The 13,858-nt window shown below is 38.8% G+C and overlaps 1 protein-coding gene across 8 annotated transcripts in view; it reads right to left on the bottom strand.

The window, feature by feature from the left end:
* Positions 1–13,858, bottom strand: part of DOCK7 (dedicator of cytokinesis 7) — a 254,019-nt gene that overhangs the window by 222,562 nt on the left and 17,599 nt on the right. For 7 of the 8 annotated variants that reach the window (XM_006862472.1, XM_006862473.1, XM_006862475.1 and 4 more), the window contains exon 1: positions 5,366–5,473. Coding sequence is in view for 1 of the 8 variants with exons in the window: in XM_006862471.1 (XP_006862533.1) it covers positions 5,366–5,471 (106 nt within the window). In the remaining 7 variants the exon portion in view is untranslated. Of the gene's footprint in view, positions 1–5,365; positions 5,474–13,858 lie in introns of those variants that run through there. The other variant, XM_006862471.1, reaches the window with a different exon arrangement.

Raw genomic sequence — 13,858 nt, 5'->3', positions numbered from 1 at the left:
ATACAGGGTCAAAACTGTGTCAACACCACCTAATGACAACACAAAGAGGTAAGGGAAGAGTCCTAGTGGGTTCAACAACTACTGGTTATGAACCAACAGTCGATGCTTCAAACCTATGTAGCAACTCTGCAAAAGAAAGATCGGGAGAGCTGCTTCAATAAAGATGACATCAGGAAAACACTATAGGGCAGTTCTACTTGGTCACACAGGGTTGCCAGGAAATGAAATAAACTGAACAGCCACAACCGTAACAGTGGTTAAGGACTGGGGTGGGTGTAGGCTAAAGAGATGTGGATACAGCTGTAAAAGGGAATCATAAGTGGCCCTACTCTTGTGGTGACAGAATTATTCCAAAGGAATTATCTTGATAGACTTTCTTGAAGGGCTTAGGACGATCGTGGAGGCTTATTAGGAAGAAGTTTTAAGAAAACTAAAAACTGCACTGGTGAGAAAAAAGCCAGAAAAACTGTGCCAAGGAATTTTTCTCATCACAACAATGCACCTAGTAACTCTTCAGAGGTTCCAAGGGCAGTCTTATGAAAATTAGTTGGAAAACTTTACCCCACATACCCCAAAGCCCTGATCTGGCCCCTTTAGGCTTATTTTTGTTCTCCAAACTCAAAGAACATGGGAAAGGAACACAATCTGAGTACCTCCAGGAAGGTTAATGCGTCAGACTGCAAAGTTGTTTGAACTGCAAAGTCAGTGGTCCAAGCTCACCAGTTGCTCCTAGAAAACCCTACACAGTAGAGGTTACTCTGGGTCGGAACCAACTCAATGGCACTTAACAACAGGATGCCCACACTACTGTTTTAATGTGATGTACATAGAAGAGCACATGATTTTGGGAGAAGGGTTACAGAAGTGAAAACATTCCATTCAGAAGTGTATAGACCTAAATAGAGGATATATTGAAAAACAACTGCTTCATATTTGGTATTTTTGTTTACAATTCTGTTAAGAGATATAAAGACATTCATAAAATAGGGATCACCTGCATTTGCAAATAGTAACCAAGAGATAGCTAAGAGGCTATATAATAGACAAAAGAAATTTTTAAGTCAAAAATTGTTACAAGAGACAAAAAACAACATTTCATACTTATAAAAGAGTCAACTCATTTCAAAGACACAACAATTACAAACGTATATTTACCAAACAAGAGAACCCAAAAATATCGGAAACAATGACAAAATTGAAAGAAGAAATAGTTCTACAATAATAGTTAAGAGACTTCAATACCCACTTCCAGTAATGGATAAACTATCTCGACAGAAGATCAATAAGGCAACAGAGAACTTGAACAAAAAAAAAACTAGGCCAAATAGGCACTGGCAGTGTAGGATAAGCACTGAACTGCTAACCACAAGTTTGGTGATTAGCGCCCACTTACCACTCTATATCAGAGAGATGAGGCTTTCTGCCTCTGTAAAGACATACAGCCTCAGAAACCATATATTGTGTTGCTATGAGTTGGAACCGACTAGACAGCACTCAACAACAACAAATACACCAAACATTCAACATTCCACCCAACAACAGAATATACATTCTTCCTGGTGTGGCGCTGTATGATAAGCACTGGACTGCAAACCAAACGGCCAGCAGTTCAAACCCACCAGCAACTCACAGGAAACCCTATAAAGGGTCACTATGAGTCGTGACTAGACGGCACTAAACAACAACATTAAGTGCTAGTTGAACATTCTCCAGGATAAATCATATGTTTGTCTATCAAACAACTCAGTACATTTTTAAAGTTGAAAATCAAAGTATCTTCTTTAACTTCCCAGGATGAAGATAAAAATAAATAGAAGAAAAACTGGAAAATTCACAAATCCATAGAAACTATGTAAGGTGTGCAACAAGGTTGTATTCTTTCACCATACTTATTCAACCTGTATGCTGAGCAAATAATCCGAGAAGCTAGGTTCTATGAAGAAAAATACGGCATCAGGATTGGAGGAAGACTCATTTACAACCTGCAATATGCAGATGATACAATCTTGCTTGCTGAAACTAAAGAGGTCTTAACACATTTACTGATGAAGATCAAAGAGCACACCTTCGGTATGGATTACATCTCAATGTCAAGAAAACAAAAATCCTCACCACTAGACCAATAAATATTCTTATCAACGGAGAAATGACTGAAGTTGTCAAGGACTTCACTCTTCTTGGATCAACTATCAACACTCACTGAAGCAGCAGTCAAGATATCAGACGACATATTGCATTAGGCAAATCTGCTGCACAGGAACTTTTGAAAGTATTGAAGAGCAAAGATGTCAGCTTGAGGACTAAAGTGCACCTGACCCAAGCCATGGTATTTTCAATAACCTCATATGCATGCGAAAGCTGGATCGTAGAAGAACTGAAGCCTTTGAATTGTGGTGTTGGAGAATACTAAAAGTGCCACAAGCTGCCAAAAGAACCAACAGATCCATTTTGGAAGATGTGCAGCCAGAGTGCTCCTTGGAAGCCAGGACGGCCAAACTACGTCTCTCATAGTTCGGACATATTGTCAGGAGGGAACAGTTGCTGGAAAAGGATATCATGTTTGGTAAGATGGAGGGTCAGAGAATAGAGGAAGAACCCCAACTAGATGGACTAGCCAGGTGGCAGCATCGATGGACTCAAGTGTGGCAACAGTGGTGAGGTTGGCCCAGGATCGGGCATTGTTTCGTTCTGCTGTGCATAGGGTCGCTATGAGTCGGTGCCAACTTGATGGCACCTAACAACAACAACAAACAACACATTCTTAAACATTGGGTCAAAGAAGATAACAGTAGGGCTATTAGAATATACTTTCAAAGGAATAAAACAAAAACACAACAGAGAAAAACCTATAGGATATAGCAATAGAAGTACTCAGGGAAATTTATAACGGTAGAAACCTACATTGATGAGACCTAAAACCCACTGTTATCAAGTCGATTGTAGTTTGATCAGTAAATTCGGGAGTTCAAGCTCTCCAGCCACTCCTGGGAAACCCTGTACAAGGTTCGCTACAGGTCAGAACTGAACGGCACACAACAACAAAAAGAAATAGGACAGAGAACCTTCCTACAGGGTTTTCCAAGGTTGTAAGTCTTTCTGGAAGTAGACTGCCACATCTTTCTCTCTCGGAGTAGCTGATGCATCATACTGATAACCAGAAACCAAACTCACTGGACTCGAGTAGATTCCAACTCATGGCAACTCTAATAGAGCGAGCTGCTTCTTAGCATTCCTGAGGCTGTAAATCTTTACATAAGCAGACCATCTCATCTTTCTCGCAAAGAGGGCTGGTGGGTTCAGTTGCCAGCCCAATGCTTAATCCACTATATCACCAGGGCTCCTTTACATTAATAAAAATTTCAAATCAAGTGGTGTGGCACTGTAGTATATGCATTTGACCACAAGGTTGGTTTGAACAGCAACATCAGTGATTCACACCAGCAGCTCCTCAGAAACACTATACAGGGTTGCTATGAGCCAGAATTGACTCAATGGCACTTAACAACAACACTTAATATCTTAAGAAACTAGAAAAGCAGGGGTAAACTAAACCCAAGGTCAACAGGAGTAAGGAAATAATAAAGATTATATTACAAAATAAATTTTAAAAGAATAATGAAGAAAAACCAAAGGTTGACTCTTTGAAAAGATAAAATTGATACATCTTCAGCCAAATAGACAAAAGAGAAAATAAGCAAATAGCTGGAATAAAAAATGAAATATAGGGCATTGCTACAGACCTTACAAAAAGTAAAAGGATTATAATACTATGAACAAATTATAGATGCCAAAATGTTACCAAATCTAGATAAAAATAGGAAAATGCCTTGAAACAGCTCTATTACCAAAACTAACTCAAGAATGTTGTTAAGTGCCAATGAGTTGGTTCTGACTCACAGTGACCCTATATAGGACTTCCATGCTCATAGGTTTGAATTACAGACCTTGTGGTTGGCAGCTGGGTGCTGATCCTACAGCACCACACCAGGAATTTTAGAATAGAAAATATCAATAGACCTGTGGTAAAGAGATTGAATCAGCAATCAAAAATCTCAAAAAGAAAACCTCAGGACCTGATGGCTTCACTAGTGAATTCCACCAAACATGTCTGGTGGAATAGACAATAATCCTGCTCAAACTCTTCCAAAAATAAAAGAAGGAAACACTTCCAATGAACATTCTACAAGGCCAGCATTACACAAAATCTGTGGGTGTATAATCCCATTTGGAAATGGGGTTTCTTTGATGTGTTAATGAGGCCATGTCAGTATAATGTTGTTGTTGTTAAGTGCTGTCGAGTCGGTTCCGACTCATAGAGGCCCTATATAGGATTTCCGAGGAGTAGCTGGTGAGCTTGAACCACCGACCTTGGGTTTGAACCAACCTTGTGGTACATTAGCCTGCAGTGCCATACCAGGGCTCCAATCAGTACAGTATGTGCCTTAAATGCGATCACTTTAGAGAGATAAAAAAGAGCACAGTAGGTACAGAGACAAGCAAGGACAAATCTGGGGAAAGACAGATTCTGTCTAATGACAACAGAAGCAAATGGATTTAAAGTCCAGGAACTCCAGTGATTTCCGTCTGCTAGAAGGTAGACAAAGAAGGACTCCCCACTAAAGCCATACTTTGAATTCAGATTTGTAGTGTGGAGCTGTGGGTTAATGCACTGGACGATAGGGTCAGTCTGAACTGCAAGGTCGGCAGTTCAAGCTCACCAGCTGCTCCTCAGAAGCCCTATACAGGGTCACTCACTATGGGTCGGAACCGACACAATAGCACTTAACGACAACATACTGTGAAGGGAGTCCTGGTGTGGCACTGACCACAAGGTCAGTTTGAACCACAAGGTCAGGTTCAAATTTACCAGCTGCTCCTTGGAAACTATACGGGGTCACTATGAGTAGGAACTAACTCAACAGCACTTAAAAGCAACAACAACATACTGTGAAGGAGTCATAGCGTGGCGAAAGTCAGTGGTTCAAACTCACCAGCCACTCCTTGGAAGCCCTGGTGGTGGTTATGTACCGTGGAGTCAGTTCCGACTCATAGTAACCCTGTACAGGGTTTCCGAGGCTGTAAATCTTTATGGGAAAAGAAAACCTCATCTTTCTCCCGCGGAACAACTGGTAGTTTCGAACTGCTGACCTTAAGGTTCACAGCCCGATTCATAACCACTATGCTACCAGAGTTCCTTCCTCAGAAGCCCTACACAGGGTCAATATGAGTTAGAACAAATTTGATGGTACTTAATAACAACATTCTGTGAGAAAATAAATGTCTGTTCTTTAAAGCTATCCCCTTGTGTTAATTCTGTTACAGCAGCACTAAGAAACAAAGACACCAAAGTTTACATGTTACTTACTGTGGTGTGATGGGATATATTGCCGACAATGTTGAGGTTTTTGAGCAGTTGGGGAGAACCACTATATTGTCCAGAGATCTGCTTCCTAACTTCAGCTGCCACAGTTCTAGAAATGAAACAAATGCATTTTTTTTTTTAAAGTTTAGAATGAGGAAAGCCAAGTATATTAAAGTTTCATTTAAAGAACAACAAAATTTCAGCACATCAACTAAATTTATACACATAAAATACTTTCTAAGTTTATAATCACAGTAGAATATCTTTATAATCCTGATATATGATACAAAAGTGATAGGCAATTTACACATGGCTTTTTTTTAAAAAATATGGCATTTCAGAGAACATACTTGGGCCAATAACAGCGCTAGAAACCATAATAAGATACACATACTAAAATTTATACATTTTAAAGATATAAAATTAATTCTAAAATACTGTTATAAACAACTCAATATACAATAAAAATTAGGAAGAACTATGTTTTTTCTCTAAGTATTACTAGTTCCTTATTCAAGACCTAGAAAACTACTTCTTACTTTTACTTAACTAATAGGAGCTCTGGTAGCACAGTGGTTATGAATCAGGCTGCGAACCGCAAGGTCAGCAGTTCGAAAATACTAGCTGTTCTGCGGGAGAAAGATGAGGCTTTCTGCTCCTGTAAAGATTTACAGCCTTGGAAACCCTGTACAAGGTCGCTATGAGTCGGAACCGACTCCACAGCACATAATCATCAACCAATAGGACTCTTGGTATGGCGCTCTAGGATAAGTGGTGGGCTGAGAATCACAGGGACGGCGGTTCAAACCTACCAGCTGCTCCTCAGAAACCCTGTACATGGTCACTATGAGTCGGAATCGACAACAATAAAAAATGTCCAGGTACTCTGATATTAATGGCATTCCATAATCTGACTTTAATCTGCCTTTCTTGCCTTAAATGTCCTTTCCCAAATTCCTACCAATGAATGTAAATGGCTTTCTAAAAGGTGTTTATCCACCAATGATAAAATTAAAATTCCAAGATGACCATATGAGTTTCACTCTGTCTCCATAGCTGTTAAATTGCACTTAGTGTGCCACTCAGGGGAGATAGTTTCTCCTTGGTAACTTTTTGCCTATGGCATCCTAGTGTGGCGCTATGGGCTAACACATGAGACTGCAAAGTCATTTGAACTGCAAGGTCAGTGGTTCAAGCTCACCAGCTGCTCCTTGGAAACCCTATACAGGGTCTCTATGGGTCGGAATTGACTTGACAGCACTTAACAATAACAACATATCATTAATACAAGCCCGGGTGACACAAAGGTTATAGGCACCACTGCTTCTGTAATTTACAGCCTTGGAAACCTCATGGGGCAGTTCTACTCTGTTCTATAGAGTCACAGCAAGTGAGAATCACCTCAATGGCAATGGGCTGGGTTTGGTTTTCATATCACTAGTCAGAACGTGCAGGCTTACAAAATTAACCTTGTAGCTAGAAAAGAGGAAATGTTCTTTCTGGTCAGGAACCATAGTCACAGGATTGCTTTGCTGTTTGAATTTGAACAATAACACTGTCTTGGTAAATAGGACAGTCAGATCAGGTGCAACTGACCAAAGGTCCCTCCTCCCTCTTACCCTCTTTCTCTTTTCCTAAGCATTCTTAGGTTCCAACCCTTTGTCTTTTGTCACAATGTATCTTGGGGACATAAGCATGTAGAGTAGGTTTCCTTTGTTAGTTCACCCTGGGATAAGGTTCTGAGGAAGACCCCCACGATGAATCTTGCCCAATTCATCTCTGTCCTAATCATTTTATAAATAAATAAAAGCATGTGATCTTGCCACTGGGTAAAACAATTATTTAACTGAGAGCTACAGATCTGTCTGAGTTCATTGTTTACCTTGGCTCAGTGCATCATGGGAGCACGGTGGCTACATAGTATAAGCACTGGACTCGAACCACAAGGTCAGTGGTTCGAGTTCACCAGTGGCTCTACATTTAGAAAGAAAGATGAGACTTTCTACTCCTGCAAAGATGTAAAAAAAAACCTCAGGAACACTATATAGGGTCACTATGAGTTGGAAATGACTGGACAGCACTTAATGACAATGACACTGCACCATACAAATTTATTTCGTCTCACTACTTAAAAATGACATCACCAGCCCATCCACGAGGAGCCTCGGTAACATAATGGATTATGAGGTGGGCAACTAACCACAAGGTCAGCAGTTAGAATCTACCAGTCACTCCACCGAAGAAAGAGGAGGCTTTCTGCTCCAGTAAAGATTTACAGCCTTGGAAATCCTACACAGGGTCGCTATGAGTCGGAACCAACTCGGTGGCACACACACACACCCCTCCTTACAGCTCTTAGCACAATTATCACAGCCTAAGTAGCATTTTCTTCCTTTCTTGTTATTCTTTCCAAGCTCAATGTATGTTCCACATAAATAGAGGAAGTAGTTTTATTCATTTTTGTTTTCAAAAAAATACTTAGCATATGGCATTTAAAGCATAGGGAGTATTTATTCCTATAAAATATACTGAAGTTACTGAAAAGTAAGTCATAAAAGCATTACCGTAGTATAATTTCACATGTGTATCTTTATTTGACTCAAAATTTGAGTTTAGAAGTCCCAAGATTTCTAGCTGGTTGTTGACCCCTGAAGGCATAGTGTAGTGTTTCAAATTTGCCTAAATAAATAGCATTTCTAAAATAAAAAATATTTCAGATATTTAAATAAATTTATACCTTAATTTCTATGTTCTTGAGATTTTACAAAACTATAAAAGTTAGTCCAAATCCAGTAACTTAATAGTTTCTGAATTATATTAGTATTATTTCTACTACAAAAAAGGTATAACTTATGAACACAAAATAAAGACTTGTTAAGTGTGCTGTCAAGTCAGTTCCAACTCATAGCAACCCTGTATAGAGTTTCCGAGGAGCAGTTGGTGAGTTTGAACTGTCAGCCTTGCAGTTCAAACAGACTTTGGGGCCCAGTGATTTATCCTAGAGCACCACATCAGGACTCCTATCTATAAATTCTGTGAAATTATAACCATTATTCAATGATCATCAATGAATTACTTCCTTATTTTATAAAACCTGTTTTCTGTTCTTTCACTTTTTCTCAAAAAATAAACCCTACTTTCTTCGTATTGTTCCATTGCATACAAAGTTATATAAATCTAATGACCTTATTTCGGGGTTGATTTGATCAATGTTTTGTTCTGGAATGTTCTGAAGCAAATGGTTTATTTCAGAACACTGAATATCTTGGTTACCATTAGAATTGCCATCTCATTTTCTAAAAATTATCCACATTTAGGATGTAACCTTTCTCCTTCTTTTTCCATCTTTAACCTTTTCACACACATTTACTGAGCAGTGTCATGTTCCTAAATTAGAAAACTGTGTTACAAAGATAAGACTGTCCTTCATGACTTTAAAAGGATCAAATACTGAATTAGCTCAACTTCTTTTGTATGTGACTTGAGAGCCCTGAATGGGTTTAGCACTGGGTACAGTAACAGTAACTAATTGAAAGGAGTCCTGTTGTGGCACTCCAGGATAAAGCAGTGAACCCCAAAATCTGTTTGAACCACAAGGTTGGTAGTTCAAACTCTCCAGCTGCTCCTTGGAAACCCTATACAGGGTGGCTATGTGTCAAACCGCACAGCACTTAACAACAACAGTAAATTGAAAAGCTACCCAGAAGCATCTTAGAAGAAAGGTTCGGTAATGTGCTTCTGAGAGATCAAGTCACTGAAAACCCTATGATGGGAGTATAGATCTACTCAGCAAGTCTTGGGATCAAAATCGACTCCATAGTAACGGGTCTGGCTTTGGTTTTTCTGAGGTGCTTATGATCATAATTGCATTTTAAAAGATTAAATTGGAACAGACAAGGGAAGAAGAAAAGAAGACCATCAAAACAGAGAGGTTAAAGTTGAGAACTAAAGAGGGAATAAAATCTTTGAGAAAGAGAATAATACAGAGAAAAGTAAGAGCAAAAAGCACATTCTATAAAGTCTGGGTAACTTTGGTTTAAGATATCTGTTAGGCCTTTTTTAAGGAGCCCTAGGGTCGCTATGGGTCGGAACCGACTCGATGGCACATAACAACAACAACAAAGTGATATAATGGTAAAAGTGCTTGGCTGCTAACTGAAAATTAAGCAGTTCAAGCCCACCAGTCACTCTATGGGAGAAAGATATGACAGTCAGCTTCCATAAAGATTTACAGCCGAGGAAGCAGGGCTTGATGACGCTTGGGTGGAGATGCAGTGAAATTCGCTGTCAGCCATACCATAGAATACCAGGCAAAGGATATCCAGGGCAGAGCTCCAAAACTTGGAACCACAGAGCTAGGAATTTTTTTTTTTTTTTAAGTTTGAAGGCTTATAGCTAAGTAGAAGTTGAAGCTGAAGTAAGAAATTGCATGCTTTTGAATCTGCCAGGCTTGGAGGCCTGGAGCCGACACCTTGGGCAAGACCAAATGGCAAGACCGAGCGGGGAGCAGAAACACCATGGAAAAACGCCCTTGGAATAAAAGTGGGCAATACACTTTGTCGGTTTTGCTTTGTTCTGGTTTTCTTATTATTTTTGGGGGGGAAAGGGGCCATCTAGTCATTGGAACTCCCATTGTTTGCACACCTTCATTCTGGTGGGGGGGGTGTTTTTGCGAGTGGACACACCCACCCTCACCACTGGTGGGTTCTTCTGACACACATGCACACAGATACTCAGCCCAAGAGCAGGCCCGGAACGTTGTTGTTTTTTTTAAATATGGGAAAGGCCAGGGCAGGGCTATAGAGAGGGAAAGAGAATTTAAAAACAAAACAGGCCGAAAATTAAATTAAAGCCTCAGGTATGGCATAACAACCAACAATGGCATCTTGAAATCTCTCAGGCAGCTTTGAAAGCAAAAGCTGAAGAGAGGACATTAAAGTCATACTCATATTAGGCTACAGACTTTTTTGTGTTTTGTTTTTTTTTTCTTCTTCTTTTTCTTCTTCTTCTCCTCTCCCTCTTCTCCCTTTTCTGTAATTACAGACTGCAGTATTCAGTCTAGTTTTGTTGTTGTTTGGTGTGTTTTTATTCCTTGTTTGTTTTTTGTTTTGTTTTTTTGCTGGTGCTGTTTGGCTGCTTTATGCTCCCCCTTCTACCTTTGAAGGACTCTATAGTACCCAAGAATCAGCAACTGCTGCCATATAGTCAAGCTACAATCACACTCTATAAAACACCAAAACCCAGGCAAGAACCAATATCAACTGCCATATACCAGGGAGTCAGACAATACCTATGAAAGTTACTCTGAGTTAAGCAATAAGAAGAGTGAAAAGGAAAGCCCACATCCTGATCACATCTTCCTAGAAGCAATCAGAAAGCATAAAAAAATACCAAAACACATACTCAATTAGTATTAAGGCCACAGATAAACACTAAACATGTCCAAGAAGCAAAATCAGATGACCATAACAGCACATGTCCAGAAACATGATAAAATGTCTGAGACTAATGACCTAGAGGTAGACATGGACTTCATACTGGAAGGAGGGCAGGCCTTGGAAATCTCTGAGAAGGAATTCAGAAAAAAGATTATAAAATGTTTCAAAACACTTTACAAATAGAGTTGAGAAAAATAAGGAAGAAGTTAGGAAAGCGCTACAGGAACAATTAAATAAAATAGATATAGCATTGGAAACGATTCAAAACCTACAGAAAGAGGTCCAAATGATTAATAACAAAATATCAGAAACAAACAATACTCTAAAAAGGCAAAGGAGTAGAATAGAAGAGATGGAAGGCAGAACCAGTGAGCTGGAAGACAAATCTCTCAACACCACTAAGATAGCAGAGCAAACAGAAAAAAGGATAAAAACCTCTGAAGAACATCTAAGATTCATGTTGGACAACATGAAGAGGAATAACTTAAGAATTATCGGCATTCCAGAACAAGAAGAATCACACAAGTCCATAGAGGAAATAGTTGAAGAACTGCTGGAAGAAAATTTCTCTAACATCCTAAAAAGTGAAAAGATAAACATTCAAAAAACTCAACAAACCCCAGGAAGGATAAAGCCCAAAAGAAAATCACCTAGTCATATTATAATCAAGCTCTCCAAAATCAAAGATAAGGAGACACTTCTGAAAGCAGCTAGGGAAAACAGAAGTGTTACATACAAAGGCAACCAAATCAGATTAAGCTCAGATCTCTCAGCAGAAACCATGCAAGCAAGAACGCAGTGGGGAAACATATATAAACCCTGAAAGAAAAAAATTGCCAACCAAGAATCCTTTATCCAGCAAAGCTATCAATCAAATACGATGGTGTAATCAAAACATTCCAGGATAAACAGAAGCTAAGGGATTTTGCCAAAGCCAACCCTGCGCTATAAAACATCCAAAAGGGAGTTCTGTGGAATGAAAACCAGCAAGAACAGACAACAACCAGAGACTGACATACGTTGTAGCAAAACCTCCCAGAATTGTATCGACAGAATGAACAGTCGAGAACAGAGCAAAACTATAAGAACAAACTCAGAGAATCTGGGAGGTCAGTCTATGATCAAAACAATTACAATGTAAAAGAAGGTAAACACATAGGAACCAGATTCAGATGGTGAGAAAGTCAGGTAGATTACAGGATAAAATAGACTGCACTGAGCTCTGGTAGCGTAGTGGTTACGAATCGGGCTGCGAACCTTAAGGTCAGCGGTTCGAAACTACCAGCCGCTCCGCGGGAGAAAGATGAGGCTTTCTACTCCCGTAAAGATTTACACCCTCGGAAACCCTGTACAGGGTCGCTATGGGTCGGACCCGACTCGATGGCACTTAACAACAACAACAACAATTGGAGAGAAAAGTGAATGGACTATAAGGCAACCTCAAAGAAAATTAACACTTCACAACTTACCAAGAAAATGAAATTCCAAGAAGAACATGGAAACATTTAAACTATGAGAAAACTCACAAGAAAGAACACAAAAAGCATCAACTCAACAAAGGAAGACACACAGAACAAAGAAAGCAGCAACACCACAAAAAAACAAACATAATGGCAGCAATGAATCCATATCTATCAATAATTACAATAAATGTAAATGGATTAAATGCACCTGTTAAGAGATGGAGAGTGGGCAAATGGATAAGAAAACAAGATCCTTCAATATGCTGTCTGCAAGAGCCACATCTCACACAGAAAGACAAAAACAGATTAAAAGTCAAAGGATGGAAAAAATATATCAAGCTAATTGCAATAAAAAACTGATCTCTGATAAAATAAACTTTAAGGCAAAAACAAGCATAATATCTATTATTTTTATCTAGATATTTTATCTTTATCTAAAGATGGCCATTATCTAATGATTAGAGGGACAACTGAACAAGATGACATAACCATAATTAATATCTATGCTCCCAATGAAAGAGCTCCAAAATATACAAAGCAAACTCTAATAGATTTGAAGAAAGAAATAGATGAATCTACAATAATAGTGGGTGATTTTAATACACTGATTTCAAAAATGGATAGAACAACCAGAAAGAAACTGGACAAAGACATAGAAGAACTAAACAACACAATTAGACAACTGGACCTCATAGATGTGTACAGAGCATTCAACCCAACAATTGCACAATACACATGCTTTTTCAGTGCACATGGAACATTCTCCAGAATAGACCATGTCTTAGGCCACAAAAAAATTTTCCATAAATTTACAAATATCAAATACTACAAAGCATATTCTCAGACCACAATGCTATCAAATTAGAAATCAGCAATAGGAACACTAAAGAAATCAAGTCAAATACATGGAAACTGAATAACACCCTGCTGAAAAGTGACTGGGTAGTAGAGCAAATTAAACGTGAATTCACAAAGTTCCTAGAAACAAATGAAGAATGAAAACACAACATACCAAATTTTGGGACACAACGAAAGCAGTGTTCAGAGGAAAATTTATTGCAATAAGCGCACACATCAAAAAAGAAGAAAGAACCAAAATTAACACATAAACACAGCATCTACAATAATTAGAAACAGACCAACAGAGGGAACCTACAGCCACCAAAAGAAAAGAAATAATAAAGATTAGATCAGAAATAAATGAGATAGAATACAGAAAAACTATAGAAACTATCAACATATCAACAGGACAAGAAGCTGGTTCTTTGAAAGGATTATCAAAATTCACAGACCATTGGCAAACCTAACAAAAGAAAAGAGGGAGAAGACACAAATAACACAAATTAGAAACCACATGGGCGATGTCACAACGGAACAAAAAGAAATCAAAAGGATAATAACAGACTATGAAGAGTTGTACACCAACAAATTTGAAACCTTAGAAGACATGGATGCATTTTTAGATAAACACGACCTAGACTTACACACAGTGAAGTAGAACACCTGAACAGACCCATAACAAAAGAAGAAATTGATTAGGTCATCAAAAGATTCCTAACCAAAAAAAGTCCAGGCCCAGACGGCTTCACTGGTGA

This window comes from Chrysochloris asiatica, unplaced genomic scaffold, assembly GCF_000296735.1.
Source record: "Chrysochloris asiatica unplaced genomic scaffold, ChrAsi1.0 scaffold00048, whole genome shotgun sequence".
Taxonomy (NCBI): Eukaryota; Metazoa; Chordata; class Mammalia; order Afrosoricida; family Chrysochloridae; genus Chrysochloris; species Chrysochloris asiatica.
Note: the sequence above shows the minus strand (reverse complement) of the source record. Positions and strands in the feature narration are given on the sequence as shown.